General features: G+C 27.6%; 1 protein-coding gene across 1 annotated transcript in view; it reads right to left on the reverse strand.

The window, feature by feature from the left end:
* Positions 1-3,653, reverse strand: part of LOC119679601 (E3 ubiquitin-protein ligase MYLIP-A) — a 48,138-nt gene extending 44,485 nt beyond the window's left edge. The window contains exon 1 of the mRNA XM_038092052.1: positions 3,319-3,653. Coding sequence (XP_037947980.1) covers positions 3,319-3,405 — 87 coding nt within the window. The 5' untranslated portion in view covers positions 3,406-3,653. The remainder of the gene's footprint in view (positions 1-3,318) is intronic.
* Positions 3,654-22,857: the final 19,204 nt, after the last annotated feature.

Genomic DNA, 22,857 nt, shown 5'->3' on the forward strand with positions numbered 1-22,857 from the left:
CTAATGTTAGAAAAATATTAATAAACATATTATAAAACATAATAAGGCATATCTCTCCTTTTAAAAGTTCTAAATAATAATTGGTAAGTCTCTTCTCGCTTTTAAAAATTATATTTAATAACCCAAATCACGATTATTACACGAACTGAAAACAAATAGGGAAGGAAAATACTCTTCTAAGTTAGATGTCATTAGTACTTTAGAAAAACCCTCACTATTATACAATCTTTTTATAATCAATAAAATCTAAATATCTTTTAAGATAATAATCCTTTAAATTTAATGGAAGCATAAAAACTCTTCTCAAATATTAAGTGTACGAGAATTTTTGAAATCTCTTATTTTTGAATTTATTTATTTAGGACTATACATAAAGTCTTTATTTATTTATAGTGTTCACTTTAAAAATGTTAAGAATTCAGATCCCTACATTCTTAATACAAGATTTTTATAGAAAACTCCCCTACAAAAATTTGTATAGCTACGTCTTTGTTCTCACATGGGGCATTTATTTTATGCGTATTTGCGGGCATATTAAATTAATGTGATTCTATTCTATTTTTAATTATTTTATTTCATTTTTTTTATATAAAAACAAATTATTACTTATTTTATTTTATAATTTAAATGAATTACGTATTTACTTATGTATAACCTTTTACTTATCAACTATTCCAAGATTATCTTAACAATTTTCACAGGCTCCACGTTGCTGATTAATTATTAAATAATTGTGGACAATATCAGGAAACTATTAATAGTTTTAAATTATGACTAGAGTAAAAAAAAATATAAATATTCAGTAGATTAAAAATTATTAATAATACTCAATAGTTATTAAAATAATGTAAGTGTTAAGTTAAGCTGGATTTAAAAATGTTTAGCGACTTAATAAGCGTGTATCTGTTTAAAGTATACTAATAACAAAAAAACACTGGTTAATAACTTTTCTTTATTTTTTTTAACTTACCTAAAAGTGTTATTAAAAATACTATATATACCTTTCTTTATAAAATTTATACCTATACCGTTCATTTTGATATGTTCTTGAGTTTTTTTAGTTTCATATAATATTGTAGGGAAAAACTTTGACTGTTTGTGTTTAAACTTACAAAAAAAACTTACTAAAAAAAACTTTCTAATTTGAATTTAAAATTTTTTATATAATATTATTTACCATATTTAACATATGAAATACTACGAACTAACTATTCAAATCAAGCTTTTAAATAAAGAATCTATATTATAAACTTTATATTATTTATGCAGTTTTTTATGTAGGTATATAGTGTGCATTATATATGTATATTTCTGAATATACGAGTACTTTATGTTTTTTTATCTGCAATCGTTGTACAAGTTTTAATTAATCTACTTTAATTAATCGTTATCAGTCATAAATATGCATGAAAGCTGCAAAAAAAAACAGTTTCTAATATTCTTTAAATAACTATTACCAAATGCGTTAAATGTAACGTATATTTTAACGGGTTACCTTAATACCTGAAGTGGTAGATTTAACCTATATTGGGTCTTGAAGCTAATAATATTAATTTATATTAAATTGCAAATAAAGAATTACATGAAATATGTATGTATTTATGTTTGTACTTATGTATGAAATTATAAAATTATTAAAACAGTAAAAGGCATTATTCTTCTCTGATTTTATTAAAACAATTTGAATATGAAAGATATATCTCACATGTCCACAACTCTTGAAACCTATTATTATTTTAAAAATTATTAATAAAGAATTAAGTTCACTATTATATTTACAATTATTAAATCAAAAAATTGGTTCTTGAGACTCACTAATATTAAATAATTAATAAAAAGATTTAGAATATCATAATATGGTTTTATTAAAACCATATTATGTATCATAATCATATTATGATTATGATTCTCTTAATTCCTTTATTTCCTTGTGGAGCAAACGGTCTCAATTGAAACCCATTAATATATTATAATTAACAAAACCAATTAAAAAATTATATGATTTTATGTTGAGGGTGATTAAATAAAATGAAGATAATAAAGATAAATAATATTTCTCCAGGTTTTGAACAACATCGATATTACGTGATTGACAAATGCAGAGCTGGGTTTACACAAAACTGTCAAAAAATTCAATTATTTAAATAAAAATATATTTACAGTCTTAAAGAAACATTTTGTATCGGTTAATTAAGTACAAATCAAGTAGATAATTAGGTTAAGATCTTCCCACATAAATTTAAAGACGGTTAGAATGTACTATATATGTTTCATTGATAGGGATGACAGTTTAAAAAGAAATATTCATAGATATTCTATATTAATAATATATTATATACTATTATATACTATTATATATACCATTATTATAATAAATTTATAAAAACTACGTAATTGCAGTTATCTCTGCAAAATGAACCCACAACTAAAATACATTTTTATTATATATTATAGATTGATAGTTATACATAATATTAAATATTATACATACATATGTATACACTAAATTTCTGAATTGATAATATGGGATTGACTAAAGTCTTTTGGAAAAGAGGAGAGACATTCAAAACAGATCTAAAGGATTTTTCTCATCTTCCTCATAGTTGTGGGATAAATCTGAGCTTTTGAGTTTTTTCACTGAAGTTTTCATATCCTTGAACTTTCGTTTTTCTAATTAACTAATTACATAAATAAAATAAATAATAAAATTATATAAAAATAAATAAAGATATAAATATTTAGTTGCGATTTTATATGTAAATAAATAATATAATATAATTATTTATAAAAAACAAATAATAAAATGATTAATAATTAACCAAAAACTAATGAAATGAAATGAATATTATACATACATATGTGAATTAATGTAAGTTAATGTACCAGACATATTATATATCATTTCATATACATATATATATATATCTGTTAGATGGAAAATAACAAATTGGCCTAATTGTAGTTATTTGTGTGAGTGCATCATTCACACATAGACTTTTGCACAAAATTTCAGCTAAATTAATTTTAGCCATTATTAAGAATATAGGCTTATAAATCTATTGAAGGTCGGTAATATGATTTAGACAATAATTTTGGGTATGTTTATTAACCTCATATATTTTATGATACCAAATATCAAAGATTGAATAATTTTATATGCATATAATAAATAGTCAGATAAACCACTTATGGTCACACAATAAAAAATGATAAGTTATTGAAAAGATATAGTAACACAGTTCTATGTTATCAAATTTTTTTGATTACTTTTATTAGATACAAATTGATAAAATATACCAAATGTTCTGTTGAACTTACCTTTTCTAGACATTCTTGTCCAATGGCTTTTGGATCCCATTTGACGGCCTGTTGAGTACCGTTCGGCAAATTGACAATGCACCACATTTTGATATTGTTTTTTTTTAGTAAATACTATTAATATTTGTTTTACTTCACAGACTTTGTTTTACATATAGAAAAATTTCTATTTTTTTTATTTTCTACGTCTATGTATGGTAAAATCCAAGTTCTTGTTTTTTCTTTCTGTATTGTCTCTTCTGCAAATCTTCGCTCTATTTCTGTGTTTTCTATGCTTTTAATCAAAAATCTACAGGTTGATTGAATTGAAAATTGAAATTTCGTCCGTGATTTTATAAAATTTTAAATGGAATTAAAATTGAATTTAAATATTTCACAATTCCTTTTTTGTTTTTTATCGATAAACAAATTAACAAAATAACGAATTCATGAATTTACTTTAAAAAGTTTCCGTAAACTTTTGAATGTTTATATTTAGCCACGTTCGCACACGTTTCTGTCTTACAAATGTTGGTTTTAATTTGCATTTCATTTCAAAAAATACAATTTTTTCAAATTCACTAATTTGTTATATATAATTTTAATTTATTATATGGCTTTTATTTTCGTATAATTGGCAAATGTTTAAGGCCCAATGAAGTTTTATTCATAGCACAAAACACCTTACTTTAGCAACTGTTGGCGAGTTACTGAGGAAATTCACGAACGAATATTGAATATAAACTGAGGGAACTGAATATATGGTCCGGTAGAGGGTGACTCTAAATGCCGCTACATGAACATATAAGTATTAATAAAAACTCTATATTATGTTATTATTATATGAATTTGTAATGGTAGAAAAAGTACACCAAGTATGCATACACACATTTCTAAGTCAACCAAATTCAATAAGTGGATAGACTGTTGTATAGTAGCTATAATTTTTTCTTTCAGAGTTGTAAAAAAACAACATTTATTGTGGATGAAAAAAGTTGGCATCACTTTTAAAATATGTTAAATATTTTTTTTGACACATGTTTTGGCTGTGTTATGTAAAATATGAAATATATAAATTGTAAACATTAAAAAGTAATTGCGAAATTACCATAATCTCGCCCACATAATGGTTAAATTTTTTTTTTTGTTCGAACCAACTGCAAAAGAAAACAATAAGAAAAAAGGAAAAGAAAAATTAATTAATTTAAAGTAAAAAAAAAAACAAAATGAATATAAGAAGGGCAAGCATATTTATGTTATATACTTAAATTAATTTATTTATTTATATATTTGAATTTATTTATAAATAAAATGGTTGTAAAATTTTAACGGATAACTGAAATTTTGCAACATGTTTCCAGCGAACATTCACAATAGACTCATTTTTGAATTTGGCCGCACTAAAACTTAAGATTTACAAGTTTTTTGCGAGTAAAATTTAACTCTGATGATTTTAAGAGTATTGTCGTTGCTTCAATTGTTTTCTTTTGTAAGTTACGAGTATTTTTTTTGTTACTTTGAAAGAAAAAATTACGGCACTATCGTATAGTAAAACTATAGTACATACAGATAGTATATGTCCAACAATTTAGAAAATATTTTAAAAAAATAAATGTGTATATAGTAGAATATATATTCCTTGGTCAGCTATATACAACATATAAATTTAAAATATATAATTTAACCTAAAAATTAAGAAAAACTATATTAGAGAATAAATAAATTATTAGAAAATAGTAATAATTTAACTGAAACAAGACCTAAATAATTCTTCTAAATCTGACTATATATAATGCTTCTCTATAATTATCGTTCTATGTATATCGTGCTTCAACTAACTCACTTTCGACCGTTTTTCTTCACGTTTTAGCTAGCGCACCAGGTATTCTGGTATTTTGTGGATTCCATGCCAAAGCTTGTCTCGGTATGCAATTTCTCGGTTGTCTGACTGTATGGCCTGTCCACTTTCACTTTCTCGTTTTTATGTCAGTTTGTGCTGCTTTTTGATAGAAATATACTAAAAATAACGATCGAAATAAAAGTTAAATTTCCTAAAAAACAAAACCGACTTTACTAAATCAAAACTGTCCCACAATGGGTTTCTGAGCTTAGTGAGTCCCAAGTCACTTTCACTTTCTTGTTTTTATTTCGGTTTGTGCTGCTTTTTGATAGAAATATACTAAAAATAACAATCGAAATAAAAGTTGAAATTCCTAAAAAACAAAACCGACTTTACTAAATCAAAACTGTTCCACAATAGGTTTCTGAGCTTACTGAGTCCCAAGTATCTTGCTAGAGACTGCAATCATTATTATCAAATCAAAGCTATTTAATTGACCCAATCAAAAAGTGTAGGTCTTTAGTATACCAAAACACAACTGCACACATCGCTTGCCGCTCTGAAATACACACAAATCAGCTGCCCGAGCTCTCTTGTGGGTATGGAATGAATACACATTTGTTTGAAATGTATCTAAGAGATACAATTCATTTGTAATATGCTATTTACATTTTAACAAGAATTTCTCTTTTTAAACAAAATTTCTGCTCTTTCATTGGTCGCTCTTAATATATTTATTGGCGCGCCTGTGTTTTTATTTATAGACCCAAACTTGGTAAAACAATAAAAAAAATATATATAAACAATAATTTAACATTTTCAAGAACGCATACAAATTCAAATTTTTTGTTTAATGCTTAACCCTTTAAAGAATCATATTTTCATTTTTATAATAAATAATAAAGAGATTTTTTTAAACAAATCTATGAGAACGACAAGAATATATAAGAGTGAAGTAATATATATTTTTATCTACTACTTCAAATAGAGTTTATGCACCCCAAAGTGTATTTGTAGAAGACTAAAAAGAACTGCATTATAAAAAAATTAATCGAAAAAAATTAATTTTCATATGAATGTCAAATACCCTTCACGCAAATAATGTGTAAGGGATGTTTTAAGCGTTTCAAATTGTGTGAAGTGTGGTGAGGGATGTGTTGAACACCGAATAAATCGTTTAAATTTATGATAATAAAAGATAAGATTGCCGATTAAGGTTTATTTGGGTCTGTTCTTTTTACCTGTTAATAAGAATCTAATTATTATGCTTTTAAGATCAAAAAATGACAACGTTCAAAATGATTTCTTGTGTAAAGTCGATAAATAGATGAAATTAATTGACTATAAAATTATTAATATTTACACTGCGACCTCTGCTATGCCTGCAGAAAGTCCCATGATTCAGGAAATTATACAAATTTTCTAGGTTCAAGAATTTAGCCAAATAAAAATATTAGACCTATTCTCTATTTAACGAATGTTTCCCTCTGCATTTTACAAAATCTGCAAATATTATAATTTTAATAATATTGTTATATTATTATTTACAATAATTATGCTTAAAATATATTAATCAACAAGTCGTATACAAAAAAGAAGAAGAAATTACACTGATTTCTTGCTTCCTAACTTCTTTGACGGTAACAACCAAACAATTATCAAGTTTCGGTTTGACGCAAAATGTCTCTCGAGGCCCCTCTGTTGCGTGCGCACCTTCTTCAATCTCACACATCAAGTCTGATTAATACTTCCTTAACTAGATCACTTCACTGGAGACACGGTCTACCTCTACGCATTCTTCCTCAAACTACTGTTTCAAATAACTTTTTCAGTGGAGCATCTTCGTCCATTCTCTCGACATGAACAAGCCAGCGTAGCCGCTGGATATTAATTCGTTATATTATATCAATGTCGAAATAAAGCTCGTATAGCTCGCGGTTCATTCGGATGTGGTAGTTGTCGCCAATACGTAGTGGACCAAATTTCTTACGAAGAACTTTTCTTTTGAACACTCCCTTATTTTCTTAAAGTATCTAGTATTCAGAATGGTGCTGCTTCATCATTCTGTGATAACGTCCATGTTTCTGTACCATACGAATGCACTGGAAGGATAAGCTATCTATAAAGTGTAAGTTTTGTTTATCGAGAGAGAGAGAACACTACAATTGTCTATTACTCTGAATTTAGATCTATTAAAACTAAGAAATAGATCTCCCCATATGAATCTCTTTAAGTACTTTTTTAACATTTAAAGATTAAAAAAAAATTAAATATATTGGTTCTGATTAATAAGTACGTTTATAGTACTACAGTACTTTAACTAAGAAAAAGGTTCGTCGAAATGTGTAAACAAATCATTAGCAATATAGTAAATCTTAAATATAACTGAATCTGTAAGTTTACAGATTATATAGTTTAATAAAATTTATAGTACAATAAAAAAAATAAGCGAACTGGAAAATTAATCAACTGCTGGATATTACCAATGAGCTGAGAAGGCTAAAGCGAACAAAACCTCATGAGTTAACATAGATCAGAACTGTCCAGAGCAGATACGATCGCGAGCCAATACAAATTGCTGTACAGATTGGTGGGTCGCAGAAACATATACATACATTCATAGTTGTTATTATAAATACATAATAACATAATAAATACGATTATAATGTTAAATTTAGTTATAGTTCAAAAATTAAAATCATGTTAGCAATTTTTTTTGAATTATGTTGTTTGGAGTATGAAGAATTCCTTCCGCCAGGCCTAAATGTTAAACAAGAATATAATGTGTTATACAACGTTTATGTAAAACTGTTTCAACAATGTCAGTATAAAACCACTATATTCACCTGTATTAGCACCATTTGATTTCTAGGAATTACCTAAGCTCAAAAGACCGTTATCAATCCTTGTAATAATAATATTTATAATATCGCGTGGAATATAGATTGGCTCACTGTGGAATCATACTAATAAAATACTATAGAAGCCTTTCTACTAAAGCAGCATGCACTGTCTTAACATTTTATAGGCGTATTCACACACCATGCAATCTATATATATGAAATTTCTACTTTACATATTGTATACAAACCTGTGTAATATATATTTCTGTAAAATACCATAATAGATAAGAATTATAATTTGTTTATAAAATAATATGTATATAATATGAATAATTATAAATGAGTAATATATAGGTTTAGGTCATGGCTGTCTAGACCAGGTGCAATCACAGTTTGGAGGACCATAAATAATAATGTATTTTGAAAACATGTCGAGGGCTGCACAAACATTAACCGCGGGCCGCATTGAGCAGCCCCGAATACTGGTGCAGTAAACCTGCACACGTATTACTTAATATATATTAAGTAAAATTCAGGAAAAGTAATAAAGTACTACTCATATCCAATAAACGATGTTTTAAAAAACAACAAAAAAAAAAAATAGGGACGTACTATATCATTTATATCAAAACTACTAATAACTACGCCTATTTCAAAAAACCAAAGTGTTACTTTGAAATACCTTAAAAAATAAGTAATTTCTATAAAAGAATACGGAATATAAAAAATATGATTATGAAATGAAAATAATACATAGGTAACTAAATACTTAATAATAAGAGGGACAATTTAAATCTGAAAAAACAATATACGATTATATATCATTAAATGTAAATACATAATATAATTACATAATAATATTTAATATTGTTACGAACAAACACATTATATGAAATATAATCAGTAAACAGTATTTTATATACAAATTAAAAAAAAAACCTGTTCTATATTAAATATATGTGAGCTAACATACTAAATTATGGGGTCTAGCTAGAAAGCGGGTCTGAGGTAATCACATTTGAAGAATCTTCTTTTCTACCCATGACAATGTAATCTGCACAAAAATATTTTCTAGTATGCTTCTCCTGGTACAATTCTGGCTATGCCACTGGTGCAGTGGTAAAAGTTGCTCAGAAGAAGTGACTGCACTTAAATTCCTTGTAAAATGCAGCACCCCAGTTATAAGAATCGTGTCCGATTCCGATTTTCAAATGAACGGGGGAAGCGTCTTATTGATGTTACCAGTTGTTTGTGTAATCAATGTAAATATTGTATATACTATTTAGCGTTAGATGGCGTATGTAATTATTGTTAGTGTAACTGATATAAAAAATTTACAACTTTTTATATTTATTACAAAAATAATAAATATAATACGAATCCAAAATAATATATTTAAAAAATTTCATCTTATAAATAAATTATTTTTGCATCTTATTATATTTATTAGTTTTATTAGTTATTTATAATAATGTGATCGATTCTTAAACCAAAGACCGTTAAATCATACGATCTTTAATTAAACTAAAAAGAAAGACCGTAATATTACGGTCCTTGCTTAGCTTTCATCAAAGCTTTCTAATATTATTAAAAATCGATGAAAATGTGCCAGAACTTTAACAGAAAGCTTTATGTTAAATAAAGTTTATTTTTCAGCATTATAAATGTGATCTAAATCAGATTATATTCGAACAGTTTAAAAATATATAGTATGTAAAAAGTATTCAGAACTATTAAGTAAAACACAAAGAAATTATTAAGCAAGCAAAGTTTCTTTTGTCGCCTTTAAAACTAGCCTTACAAAAGCGACAATTATACCAGCGCATAACTCAATTCATTATAAATCTTTGGTAATAATTACGCAGCAGTCAAAGACAGAAAGTCTGGTTTATATATTGTCACATCCTTTGTTGCAGATCAAGTATAACTCCAATATGAATTCTCGGGTATCGCAACAAGATAAATGCACTAATGAGCTAAAAAACGTTACTCGTAGCTTTCATCTATTTCTATACCTGTCAGTAATACTCATGGTCTAAAAGTCAAACCCTTTCTTTGGCTGATCAATAGAGGCTGGACAAGTCACAGCTTGGTTTATACTCTCCATTAAAACCTTAAATTAACTTAAAATATAAAGAAATATAAAGCTAAAAGTCGAAAGATAAAATAGGTTTCTACGGAAATCAAGTCATAAGCTTTCTTAATGTACAGGTTGTAATTCAGATTGAGCTATTGGTTTGTTTGGTTTGCCTTTATCTATACTTTACTGTATGTCAGTTTCGATTACAGTAATATCCTTAGATTTTCTGTTTCGATTGGAATAGATTTGCATATAGAAATGTACTTTAAATATTGAAACGACCTATATCGGTTGACTATATTTCACAATATATCACAGTTCTTGATACCATCCAAGAAACGGTTGAAGAAATGCCAGCCAGTATTAAATGGAGGTTCTATCAAAAACTTGAACATCTTAAGTTTGCTGATGACATGGTATTACGGCAAGAAGACTAACAGATATGCAAGCTTTGATTATTAATGTTTTTAAGCAAGCAGCCAGAGCAGGACTTAATATCAATTCTTCGAACTTTTTCGCGTAATAGCCAAAATATCAAAGATGTTCAGCAGTTTTAATATTTGGTAAGTGTGGTAAGTAGCGATGGTGGAACTATGATCAACGTAAACAACCGTTTAAAGAAACCTAATAACGTGCATATCGAAACAAAGGTCTTCAACGTATGTGTGAAATCTACTTTGCTATATGGCAAAGTATGATGTCGGTTGTTGGTTCATAAGATCCAAGCTTTTTTAATAAGAATCGAAAGCAAAAATTACGGCTAATGATGTTTTTTCCTTGGGATCATACTCAAAGTTTGATAAATATATTACTATTATGGTTTTTTTTTCTTAACAATATTAGAATAAACAAAATACAGTAGTTAACTAATAATGCAAATATAAGGATCATATGACAGTCCCATAAAACTTTATGGAATGGCGGGTTAATGGCAGCTGTTTTATACTTTATTATCGGCTCAATTGATGTCTACTTATATAGCAACTCGTATACCCAATCACACAAATAGTCTCCTTAATATTAAACTTTGAAACTCTGATATCGACACTTGAAAACAATAAAAATATACTCATTTCTGTTGATAACGAAATCACGTTAATAATAGTTTTTATATCACCAATTAATCACAAACTTGAAATAAACAGATCAATAAAAATACAATTACCGTTCATCTATTTAGATGTATGTGTGCATACACATAATTATATGTGTATATATATTAGTTCACTTGTGATAATATATCGAGTTTTAAACATTATAATAATTAACACATATTATTTTTTAATTAATAGTTCACCACAGACTTATAGCCAGAAATTTACTTCGGAAAGCCTATTAGATAATTTCATTCCATAAAACAAATTTTTTCGTTATTTTTATGCATTAATAATGAATATAAATGTGTATATTTACATTAAGACCGAAAAGTTTTCGGAAATTCTCATTTAAAATTCGCGCGCTGTATATTTTTCGATATTTTAAGTTTATGTAGTTTGGCAGCAATTAAGGAACAACTATGCCAAAAATGAGCGCGATCTGTCAGACAGTTCGTTTACGGCAGCTGTTGAAACCAGTTCACCTCAGTAGGGCGTTGCGAAAAAAACAATGGAAAAAAATATTGAACAAAGAGTTTGCATCAAATTTTGTGTTTCGAACGAAATTTCGTGTGCAGAATCGTTGCGAATGCTACAAAAGGCTTATGGGGAATCAGTTTTATCGAAAACTCAAGTTTATGAGTGGTACAAAGCCTTCCAGGACGGTCGTACGACCGTCGAAGACATTTCGCAACGCACTACTGAGGTGAACTGGTTTCAACAGCTGCCGTAAACGAACTGTCTGACAGATCGAGCTCATTTTTGGCATAGTAATTAAGGACAGTGCTGCCAAACTACATAAACTTAAAATATCGAAAAATATACAGCGCGCGAATTTTAAATGAGAATTTCCGAAAACTTTTCAGTCTTAATGTATAATCCATTGATTCATGTTTGTTGGCGGTCTTGAGAGGATCTCAAGTCCCTCTCTTTGTATAGAGATAGTTTGTTTGTTAACGATAGTAGTGGTTAATGTGACGTTTTTAACTTTTTAAGAATGTCATTGATGAAATTTTAAAGATGTACATATCTTTTCTAATACTAGGATCAAAGTTAAATTAAACAGTACATATCACACTAGTAGTTCCGGCATAATTAAAACTTATGTGATATTTACAATTGTTAAGAAACAATTTATAATGTTTATAACAAATTATTAAATAAAGAGAATTTATTATATTTACTGGTTATTTGAAATCAAATGAATCATAAATCAAAATGAAGCTGTATCCAGTAATGTAAACAATAAATGAATATTCTTATAAAATGATTAAAAAGTTTAAACCTCCTATGACATAGTATCTGCCTTGGACACTACGGAATTTGAGATACTCTAGAAAACTTGAGATACTTTCGATATGAAAAAAGTTTTAAATTTATCGTATAAGCAGAATCTTATTTTCAATATTCATATTCATTCATATTTAATTTTCAATATTAAGGAGATTACATTAAATATGATTAAAATAATTTTTTATAATTTTTTCGTCGGCCGATTTTAAGTTTTTTCTGAAAATGGAGGGAAATAAAAATCAGATTGTGATTGAACTTTTGTATTTAAATAATAATGTTTCGTTGCAATTAAATTAAATTTAAATTTAATTAAACAGTAAAAAGGTAGATGATTAGCTAAACCGGGTTAGGTGATAAGATTGCCAAAAATATCACTGCATTTATAATTTTGAATAATCATTGAATAAAAATAAAGGAACTTACTGAAGCCATGTATATTTCACTTGACTTCATATAAAAAATATTGCATTCTATTTAGATATGACGAGTTAAAGTAGGTACTTAATTTTTAGAACTCTGTTAGAGCACTTTAAAAAAAAATAGATTTTTAGCTAAATGAGTATCCATACTCCTGAGACCGAAGAACTTTCAAAGGATCATGGTAATTAAAAGTAATCACCATCCATTCACTAGATAGCAGAAAAGTTTAAAAAAGAGTAGTGTATATCACATACTAAAGTTATTAAGACATATAGAGAAATGTCCTTATTAATAAATATTTTGACTTGTAGATATTTTTGTAAAAATACAAGCATATTATATTATAAAAATACTTGCCGATATTTTTTGTTACAATGAAATGTAACTTACAAAAAAACACGAATAATATTTTTATTAGACTTCAAATTAATATTTAATAAAATTAATGTATAACGAATTATAAAGACTAACTGACAACGAAAAAAGGTTACTGCTTCTTTAATTAAAATTAATTAATTAAATTAACGAATATTTCTTGGTTCCATAATATACATAAAAAAGTAGCAGAAAAAGTTTTTATGTATATTTCTAGATCTTCCTTAATTTTATCGCTTTTATATATTTTATTTATATACCACGGTGTACCAATAATAGAACGAAATTAACTCAATGTTGGTAGAATACGCGTTTCCACATAATTCCGTACCATACATTCAAATTGTTTTAAGTGAACTATTTCAATGTAATTCTTTATAGTGTATTCGCAACTTGAAGCTTTTGTTTTATGGTCAGTAGATCTTTTACATACCAGGTTAGTCTCCTATGGAGGACAACATCCAGATAAAACACTTTATTTGCTTGTGGAATAGTGATACCGTTGAAAGCGACTGAAGAACATATGTCCTTACGTAGGATGTCAGTTGGTTAGCCAAGTTTTAATAAGGTTGAGGTATTCATTAAGGTCTCTAGATGCTTTGAATGGCTTTTGATTGTGAACTAAGGATAGCAATGGTTGAAGTAACAAAACAATAATTGTTTGATATATGGAAAGTTAACAAAATGTGAAATACCGAGCCGTGGCTATTGCACAAAGGAAGTCCTATCTTTGTTTCAAAATTAGGTGTCGTAAAATTTATAACATTTGATATTTTCTGGGAATTATACATGAATTTTAAATATATAATTGAGAGTGGTTTTCGAGATTTTGAAAAAGAAACAAGTATTCAAAATTTTCCGACAAGAGACTAATGAACCAAGGAAGACCTACTGTTGTATCAAAATTGGCTATAGTAAAACTTATAACCTTTATTTAAAACTTTCTGTCTATTCGAAATGACTCTTAAACTTTACATTGTATAATTTAAGATTGTGTTAATACGACTAGTATTCAAAACTCTCCGACAAGACTCTAATGAACCAAGAAAGTTCGACCTTTGTATCGAACTTAGCTGTCGTAACACTTATAACCGTTTCTTTGAATCATCTGTCTATAAGGTATGACTCTAGAACGATATGCATATAGTTGGAAGTAGGTTTCGAGATTTTGTAAAAGCTTAAAAATTGTGTGGGCTTCGATGAATGACTTATGAGTCTAATATCTTCTAATATTTGGAATATTTTAAAAATTATTTGCTATAACTCTATAACTTATAACTCTATAACTCTATAAAAATTTGTATATTATCAAAATGAAAAGTTTTATCCAAATAAGTTTAGTAAATCCAAAATATATTAAATATAATTTTATTTTAAGTTCCTTATATTAAATTATTTCTTTTTTATTTCTTTATATTATATTTATTTCATTTTCTTTACTTATTAACTACAGTTTAGTGTTTTATTAAGGCAGACAGCATAATTATTTTTAATTTTGTTTATTTGCGAATTTAATTTAAGTGAGTAAGCAATTTTTGGGAGCATCGATTAGCTTTGAAAACGATTTCAGTGCTGATAAACTCTGAAATAGAATTTTTAGTCATAAAATTGACCAAAAAAAAAAAAAATAAATAAATAAATAAAAATAAAAAAAATAAGTATATGCCTATACACATTATATTAAAGTAGTCTATTGTTTTTAGAAACCAATAAGTCTCCGAAAATTTAATACCATACCATAGAATTAAATGAACTTTGATACAATGACTGAACCGGCCAATAATTTGTTTACTTCGTTCAAAATTATCGATTCTTGTTTATTATTTTGAAATATATAATTTAAGACTGTTCGTTAACCTGAAGAAAAAAAAATCATAATACAGATACGACCTTCATCAGTCTGTTTCTTTCATGCGCTGAGGGAGTGCAACAGGTATTTTTGGGAGACGATTCATATATATATAGCACATAATGAAACGAAGCCGGAAAGTAACTGATAGCAGTGTCGCATTCTCGGTATTTTGTGATTGGTATTTGTATACACATAAAAACTGGAAATTTGTTTTGGTCTCATAAACATAGCACTATCTTTATATACTTTAAAATATGTGGATGTACATATTTTGATGAAACCAAAGTTAGAAGTATATAACTTATAAAAAAAAATTATGAATTATTTATCAGCCAATAAATTTGTGTTCAGAACTAAAAATCCATTTTTTTGTTTTTTGGTAATTTATTAGGTTTATCAAACTTTACTAGGCTTAAATTAATTTGACCTAATTTGTTTTTTATTTTAATTTAACTTGAGATTTTTGAGCAGCCCTGACAACAAATTGTGTACCTCCCTGACCTCAACAGCAACAACAGTCTGACCAAGATAAGAACCATAAACAAATAAGTATATTGTGCTCAAAATAAATATATTTTTAAAGCAAAGGATCTATAATTAGTCTTAAGTACACATTTCGTACTTGTGGAGGGTATCTATTTTTAGATTACTGGTTAATTTTTATAAATATATATAATAACATATTAAATTTGATTTTAACGTCTGATATGACGGTACAGTCTAATTTACTTAATAAAAACTATTATATTCAATAGAAAGGTTTCGAAATGTAGTGAACTACAACAACAAAAATTCGTTTTTATATTATTTTTAATTAATTAAATTTTTGGCTGACTACACAGCTGACCATACAGAGTATTGCCAAATACCTATTATCAGTGGTCTTGAAAATATTTAATTATTCGTAAATAATGATTTGAGACTTTAAGTACCGAGAGTTGAACTTGTACCCTGCCAGATTTGAAGCTTAGAGACAGTGTTCATTAGTCAACTGGCACTTTGGCTGTTCTTTTTATTTTTCATTTTTAGTGCAATTAGCTAACATTTATTTTTACGTATTCACTTTAAGTTGGGTACTGATTGGATACATAAGTTAAGGCAGTGTTTTTTATTATTGAATGGATCGACAATTGTTTTTAGTAAAATATGGTCTACATATGTTATTTTACTTGATTTTTTGTTATTTTTATTGTAATTTTATACACATGTTCTTAAAAGTGAATACCGAAACGATAATTTATTATATTTTAATTTTACTGTATTGATTATTACAAAATCCTCGACACCTTCCTGCGCGAGAGATTGTTTTGTGTAAGAATCAACAGTACCATCTCGTGAGAACGAAGAATAGAAGCCGATGTTCCTCAAGGATCTCCACTCTCCCCCTTGTTGAGCAACATCTTCACGTCTGACATCCCAATGCTAAGTCCTTCGTTGCTATCCTTATACGCAGATGACACTTGCTTGTGACCAACATGCTGTCGGAGTTCTTCCGAGTAATCACTAACCGCACGGGGCGGTATGCAGATCTTAGATCAATCATTGAATAATCACGAAGATTATGAGGAATACTCAAATTAGTCAGTGAAATGGGTGGGACTCTACGGAAACCCCCCAGCCCTCATAGAGTAAAAGTGCCCAGATGCACTAACTCAGAAAAGGCTCAACATCACCATACCATAGCATAATTTATTAAATTTTTAAATTAATTTGATTATTAAAAATATTAAAGTAAAATTTAAAATGAAATAATGATAGTATAAATAATAAACAAAACCAAGGTGATATTCGAAGCGCGGACTTGAGTTGTTAGCATTCAATCCATAGCCGTCTTTACTATTACCATTGGAGTCTTCTACTGTTTCTACCATTACGTCCTAAAAATATGATTTTTGATTTTATTTCTTCTTCGCTGCCGATATTATCATATTTATAGGTTATGCGTAAATATAAATGTAAGTAAATTTGTAATATTTTGTTTGAATATGAAGCTACTTTTTCTCAAAATCTGACTTACAGATGTACTCAACTAGCATATCTTTCATTTCATGTCATGAAAGATAGAAAAGAGTTTCAAGGCAGCCAAAAGTTAAGATTTAAAATTTTTGCGAGTAAAACCTAACTCTGAAGATTTTAAGAGCATTGTTGTTGTTTTACGTGTTTTCTTTCGTATGTTGCGAGATTAGTTTTTAGCTACTCTGAAAGAAAAAATTACGGCTATTATTGCTTATAGAAAGTGTATGCTATTATACTAAGAAAAAGAAATAAGCAAGATTAATTACTTGATTTATTAAATACAATATAAACAATTAATCACCAGCTACCAAAAAAAACATAATAAACAATATCATAAAAATCGTACAACTAATATTATTTCAATATAAATTAATATAAACTTTGTTGAAATTTAAACACTTTAAGTTTCGCTAACAATAAAGATTTTTATTTTATAGATCTTGTATCATAAAGATATACGTAGTAATACAATACATTATTAAACGATTTCTGTATTTTGGACAGAACTTTAGTCAATAGCTATTTTAGTCAATGAGTAACAGTTAGTAACAGCTGCAATTTGGTTCCTAGAGTTAGTGAGATATAATTTCATAGGTATAAGTAACTGATAAAAATTTGCACCATTCAATATTGAATCACTACTACGAAAGTATTTTCGAAATGTGGTGTAATAGACATTATTATAATAGATTTTCTTTACTGTTTAACAAAAAAATATTAATATCGGAAGTAACATTATTAGACACCGCCGGCAAATTATTACAAATTCATTGAGAAATTTTCAGAAATTCATTGATAATTACCATATATTTTATCACATGACATTGGAAACACGAGTATAACGGAAATACTAAAGATATCTAATCTAATTTAATAGACAGAACTAACATTTAAAGAAAATTTTATTTGATGTTATTTTTAAATACTAAGAGTTGTTGTTTTAAGAGGCTCCACTTTTTTTGATATAATTCCTAAATTAAAAGAGCTTATCAATAAACAGTTCTTACGATTATTAATCAGTCTCCAAACAAATTCAAAAGAATTCGAAGACTAATAATACTCTACACAATACTCTGATACTATATAATTTTAACTGATTCTTAGAAATTATGTCCAATAAGTTGAAGGATTAACTGTTTTTATCAAAATTATATAGTCCTTGTGGTGATTAGGGGAAAAGAATTAAAGCTGCTATTATTATATTAAAGAAATTGATTGAAATAACTTATTTCAAATTCTTAAAAACTTTTCTCTCAACTACGAAAAACTTTTAATGATTTTATCACTATTTATTTAATTAACATACTCATTTAAATTATATGTTTTGTATAACGTAACTAGTCAGCAATGCCAAAGGTTCAAAATGGTTCTAACCCTTCAGTTTTTAATTATACGGTAACACAATGGTCTAAGTGGATCCCTTAGTATACCCGGTGACTGCCTAACTAGTTAGCAAAATTGAAATGTTATACTCTAAATGTCCCTTCTCGGGGATCGTCACCTTGACGTGGTGAGGGGCTTAGTATTTGTCATGATTTCTCAAGCGATGTCGATGAGAGCATATCTACTGGTAAGGCTACCCTTCCCGGTAAGGTCTTAAAGGAGCACTGAAGCTAAGCGCAATCCATAACTTTTTCAGCGTCTGTTTTACCAGGCTAAGTGCAACTGTAGCGAACCTTTGTACTTTAAACAAGCAGTTAGCTACATTAAAGTGTTTTTATTATTTGCGGTCTTTGCACTCATCAAACATCAAATGATGTTTAGCCATGGAAATAAACCCAAATGAATATATGTCTCTATGGGGTGGCCAGAAAATTCGTGGAAATTACCCTCTTCAAGTAACTGCCAGCTCATCAAATATGGAGGTGCTCTATTTACGACAAAACAGTGCTGAGAAAAATGAAACATTTAATGCCCTATGCTCCACAAAGAGAAGAGGACTACAGTAAGTAACTCTAAATATGACTTTAGTCTGACATGTCTTACAATAAGTTAAAAGAGATCACTTTCTGATCTTCATTTTTGTTGTTTTTTAAAATTTATTTTTTAGTAAGGTACAGTATTTCATACACACTTCCTGCAATATACTTAACGAGTATGATTTATAAATGTCCATTTTCTAAACAAAAAATTTTAGTTTAAAGATTCTGTAGCTCCTACAGCAAAAACCAGGTTCTCCAGAAAGACAGTTATGTCATATTAACTACTTTTATTTTAAATAAATTATAAATGATTTTGGGACTCTACTGCCGATGTTTTACTAAAACTGATCAGTCTATAAAATTAACTGATTACATACGCTTTTTTAAGTTCAATATAACATAATGGAGGTACTGTGTATTCGTATGTTTGCCTTTCACTTCGGAAATCTATTATAAAAATTTGAAGTCTTTGTGATGTTTTACTAAAACTGATCAGTCTATAAGTCAATTAACTGAGATTACATACGCTTTTTTAAGTTCAATATAACATAATGGAGGTACTGTGTATTCGTATGTTTGCCTTTCACTTCGGAAATCTATTATAAAAATTTGAAGTCTTTGTGATGTTTTACTAAAACTGATCAGTCTATAAGTCAATTAACTGAGATTACATACGCTTTTTTAAGTTCAATATAACATAATGGAGGTACTGTGTATTCGTATGTTTGCCTTTCACTTCGGAAATCTATTATAAAAATTTGAAGTCTTTGTGTATCTAGGTTTTTGGCATATTATCTAACATAACGTCTATTTGTGTGTTATGAATAAAAATTTACTACCCCTTCATCATTTGTGTAATAAATGAGAGGGACAGGATCTAATTGACTTGATTCTACTGTGCTGTGAGATTGATTTTTTTAATTTTTCTATCTGAATTTTCATTACTTCTGTTTCTTGTTGATTGTTAATGTTAATTTTTCTTATAACAATTCTTCTCATCAGTGGCAGCAATTTGAACTTGAAGATAGTCAAAAACCATATTTTTATTTCTGGTTTCCATTACTCTTCTCTATTGAATTTATCGCATCATGTTTTAGTTTGCATCTTATAAATAATTGTGAATCCCATTACAACAGATAATTTTAATATGAAAGGGGATCCAAAGGCAAATATGTAAGAGATACTACTTTTCTACAATATTTTAGAACGCAAAGCTTATAATCGCTTTTATATTGGCAATTTTTATCACTCTCGTTAACCTTGCACTTCATCTTCTTCAGATTTGTTATATCCATGAAATAGATCGCATTATAGTAAAACGAACTCCTAATTACAGTTATATATTGCTTGTCATACAGCATTACTTGTGACGTGATTGTAAATCATCTATTGTATAATGCGCTGTCAGGATTTTTGAATACATGGCAAAAAATAAGATGCTAAGTGAGGCCGATATAGATAAAGAAAAAAAATAGAAGCTTTTCGTAGGTCCTGCGCTATACGATAAGCTAAAGGATTTTAATAGTAGTGAAATTATTAATAATTGTAAATGATCTATTGTACAACATAGATGGATATATGTCAAGATAATGTGTGCATAAGTGAGATCGTAATAGATGAATAAGAAGAGAAGATAGAAGGTTTTAGTACGCAAAACACCATTAATGGTAGTGAAATTGGTAGTTAATCCCAATTTTACAGTTATCTTATTTTTTTTTATATTTCTATTTCATTCTATTCATGACATGTTTTATATACTCCAGAAGTGACGTTTAAAGAACACACCATTTTACCCTATTTTCGCAGTTTGTCATGATCTTAGCATAAATTTTATTTGTAAACAAAATTTATTTTATAATATTGTAGCATTTAATGTTTTCCTTGACATTTTTTTTGTAATTACTAACATATTTCCAAAAAATTGATCATCCATTTTAACACGTTAAATGAAACACATACTAAATATAATTTTTAATCAGTAAAACAACACAAAAATACAAACTTTTTTATTTTTAAAATAAAAAATAGCATAGAAATAGAAACAAAGACATGAATTAATATTAAATAAACAATCACGGGTTATCAGTTGGCAAAATATACAAAATATTAAACCGTTCCGAAATTTAAAATTTCATAAAAAATGCTTCAATCACCTTCCTAAAGAAACTAGACCTCAACTAGTGAGTAATCCAATGTAGTCGTATGGGCCAAAAAAAATTAATTTAAGTACCAATATCTACAATAACTTTCTGAAAAAAGTGAGTTTAAAGATTTAAACTGCCAGCTCAATTGAATTTGATCTTTTAATCAATAATGGATATAGTATTTCACTGTTTCTCAAATCCTCAAAATAAATATGGGGATCAATTCTAAGAATGAATAACAATTATTAGTGAAATATCATACTAAAAGTAAAAAAAGTGAAATTACATTATATATTAAACGGATTTTATAGATAACAAGAGAGTGGAAACAATCAAAAAACAGGAATATTTGGACCAGTTGGGGTTTGGAATAATTTGTTTAGCATATCAGCATGGTGTCCTCTATATAGCATATTATTTTAAATTATCCTGCACCCATATAAACCAATATAATCCTTAAGGCGTTGAGATGAATACGTAATAATTAGTGTAATTGAATCTAGTATCTAGTATAATATATTCTCAATTTTTTAATATATTTTTTGCTTTTTCGACGTCAGCATTATTTTTCTTCACTTGAGCAGATCATTAGATTCACTTAAAAGTATTTTATCAAACTTACTAGATCTTCTAATATGTTTTAGTGCGCAGTTTGAAATAATAATGAATTATGAAAAACGTAAACAAAATAATTTTGTATTATTGAACCATGCGGAAATTATGTGTTTATATAAAGTTTTTTTAAAAAATGCATTTTTAATTTTACTAGTTCAATAATGTCTGTGATCAATCATAGAAAACTATATTGGGTCATTCTGACATATATAAACAATATGGTCTAAATACACAATATACACATTTGTACTTATTTTATAATAAAAATACATAGGTTAGAGTTAATTATATAATCTATAATTATATGTAGTTACTTAATTGATAATAACAACTCTATGTTTATCTTAAACACATTCACTAGACTTCACCCAACAATCAACAACCTAAAAACACAGCGAAACCTGATGAACACAGGCAGATACAAAGACATCAGATCCATCATTTCATAAAGCCCCCGTATTCAGTTATTCTTAGTGTCACTTAAAATTGTCCACAGGTGAAATAGAGTCAAGGTGATGAAACACTAACTCAGGTACACACGCATACATACCAGATTTCACAAGTCATTTGTATATAGTGCGTATTCATATCAGTCACAAATATCAAGCTATAACAGATCACTTATTACTTTACCATCCTACCTTATAAAATAAATATTTCTATCGCGATGAGCTAAAATATAAAGCTATGTCAGATTACTCAGTGCTTGGTCTTTCTACCTTAAAGAATACATACCGTGATGTACTATCAAGCTATGACAGATCACTAAGTACATATATATAACATATATACTAAGTACATGTATATGAAGAATATATCTTTCTATCGCAATATACTATCGTATCAAAAGTTTTTACTGGAGTGTCGTTTTAATTCTTATGATTGAGCGATACCACGTAGTCTCTGTCTTAAATATTTCAAAAAATAATTTTTAGATCTTAATAGAAATTTAAGATTATATTTTAAGTTTTTCAATTAGTAATTAATCACGAATAAAAACACTACTTAAAAATATCTATGAACAGTATTGGGCAAAATTATATATATGTATTTCTTTGTGTTATTT

The sequence above is a fragment of the Teleopsis dalmanni genome, chromosome 2 (assembly GCF_002237135.1).
Source record: "Teleopsis dalmanni isolate 2A chromosome 2, ASM223713v2, whole genome shotgun sequence".
Classification (NCBI taxonomy): Eukaryota; Metazoa; Arthropoda; class Insecta; order Diptera; family Diopsidae; genus Teleopsis; species Teleopsis dalmanni.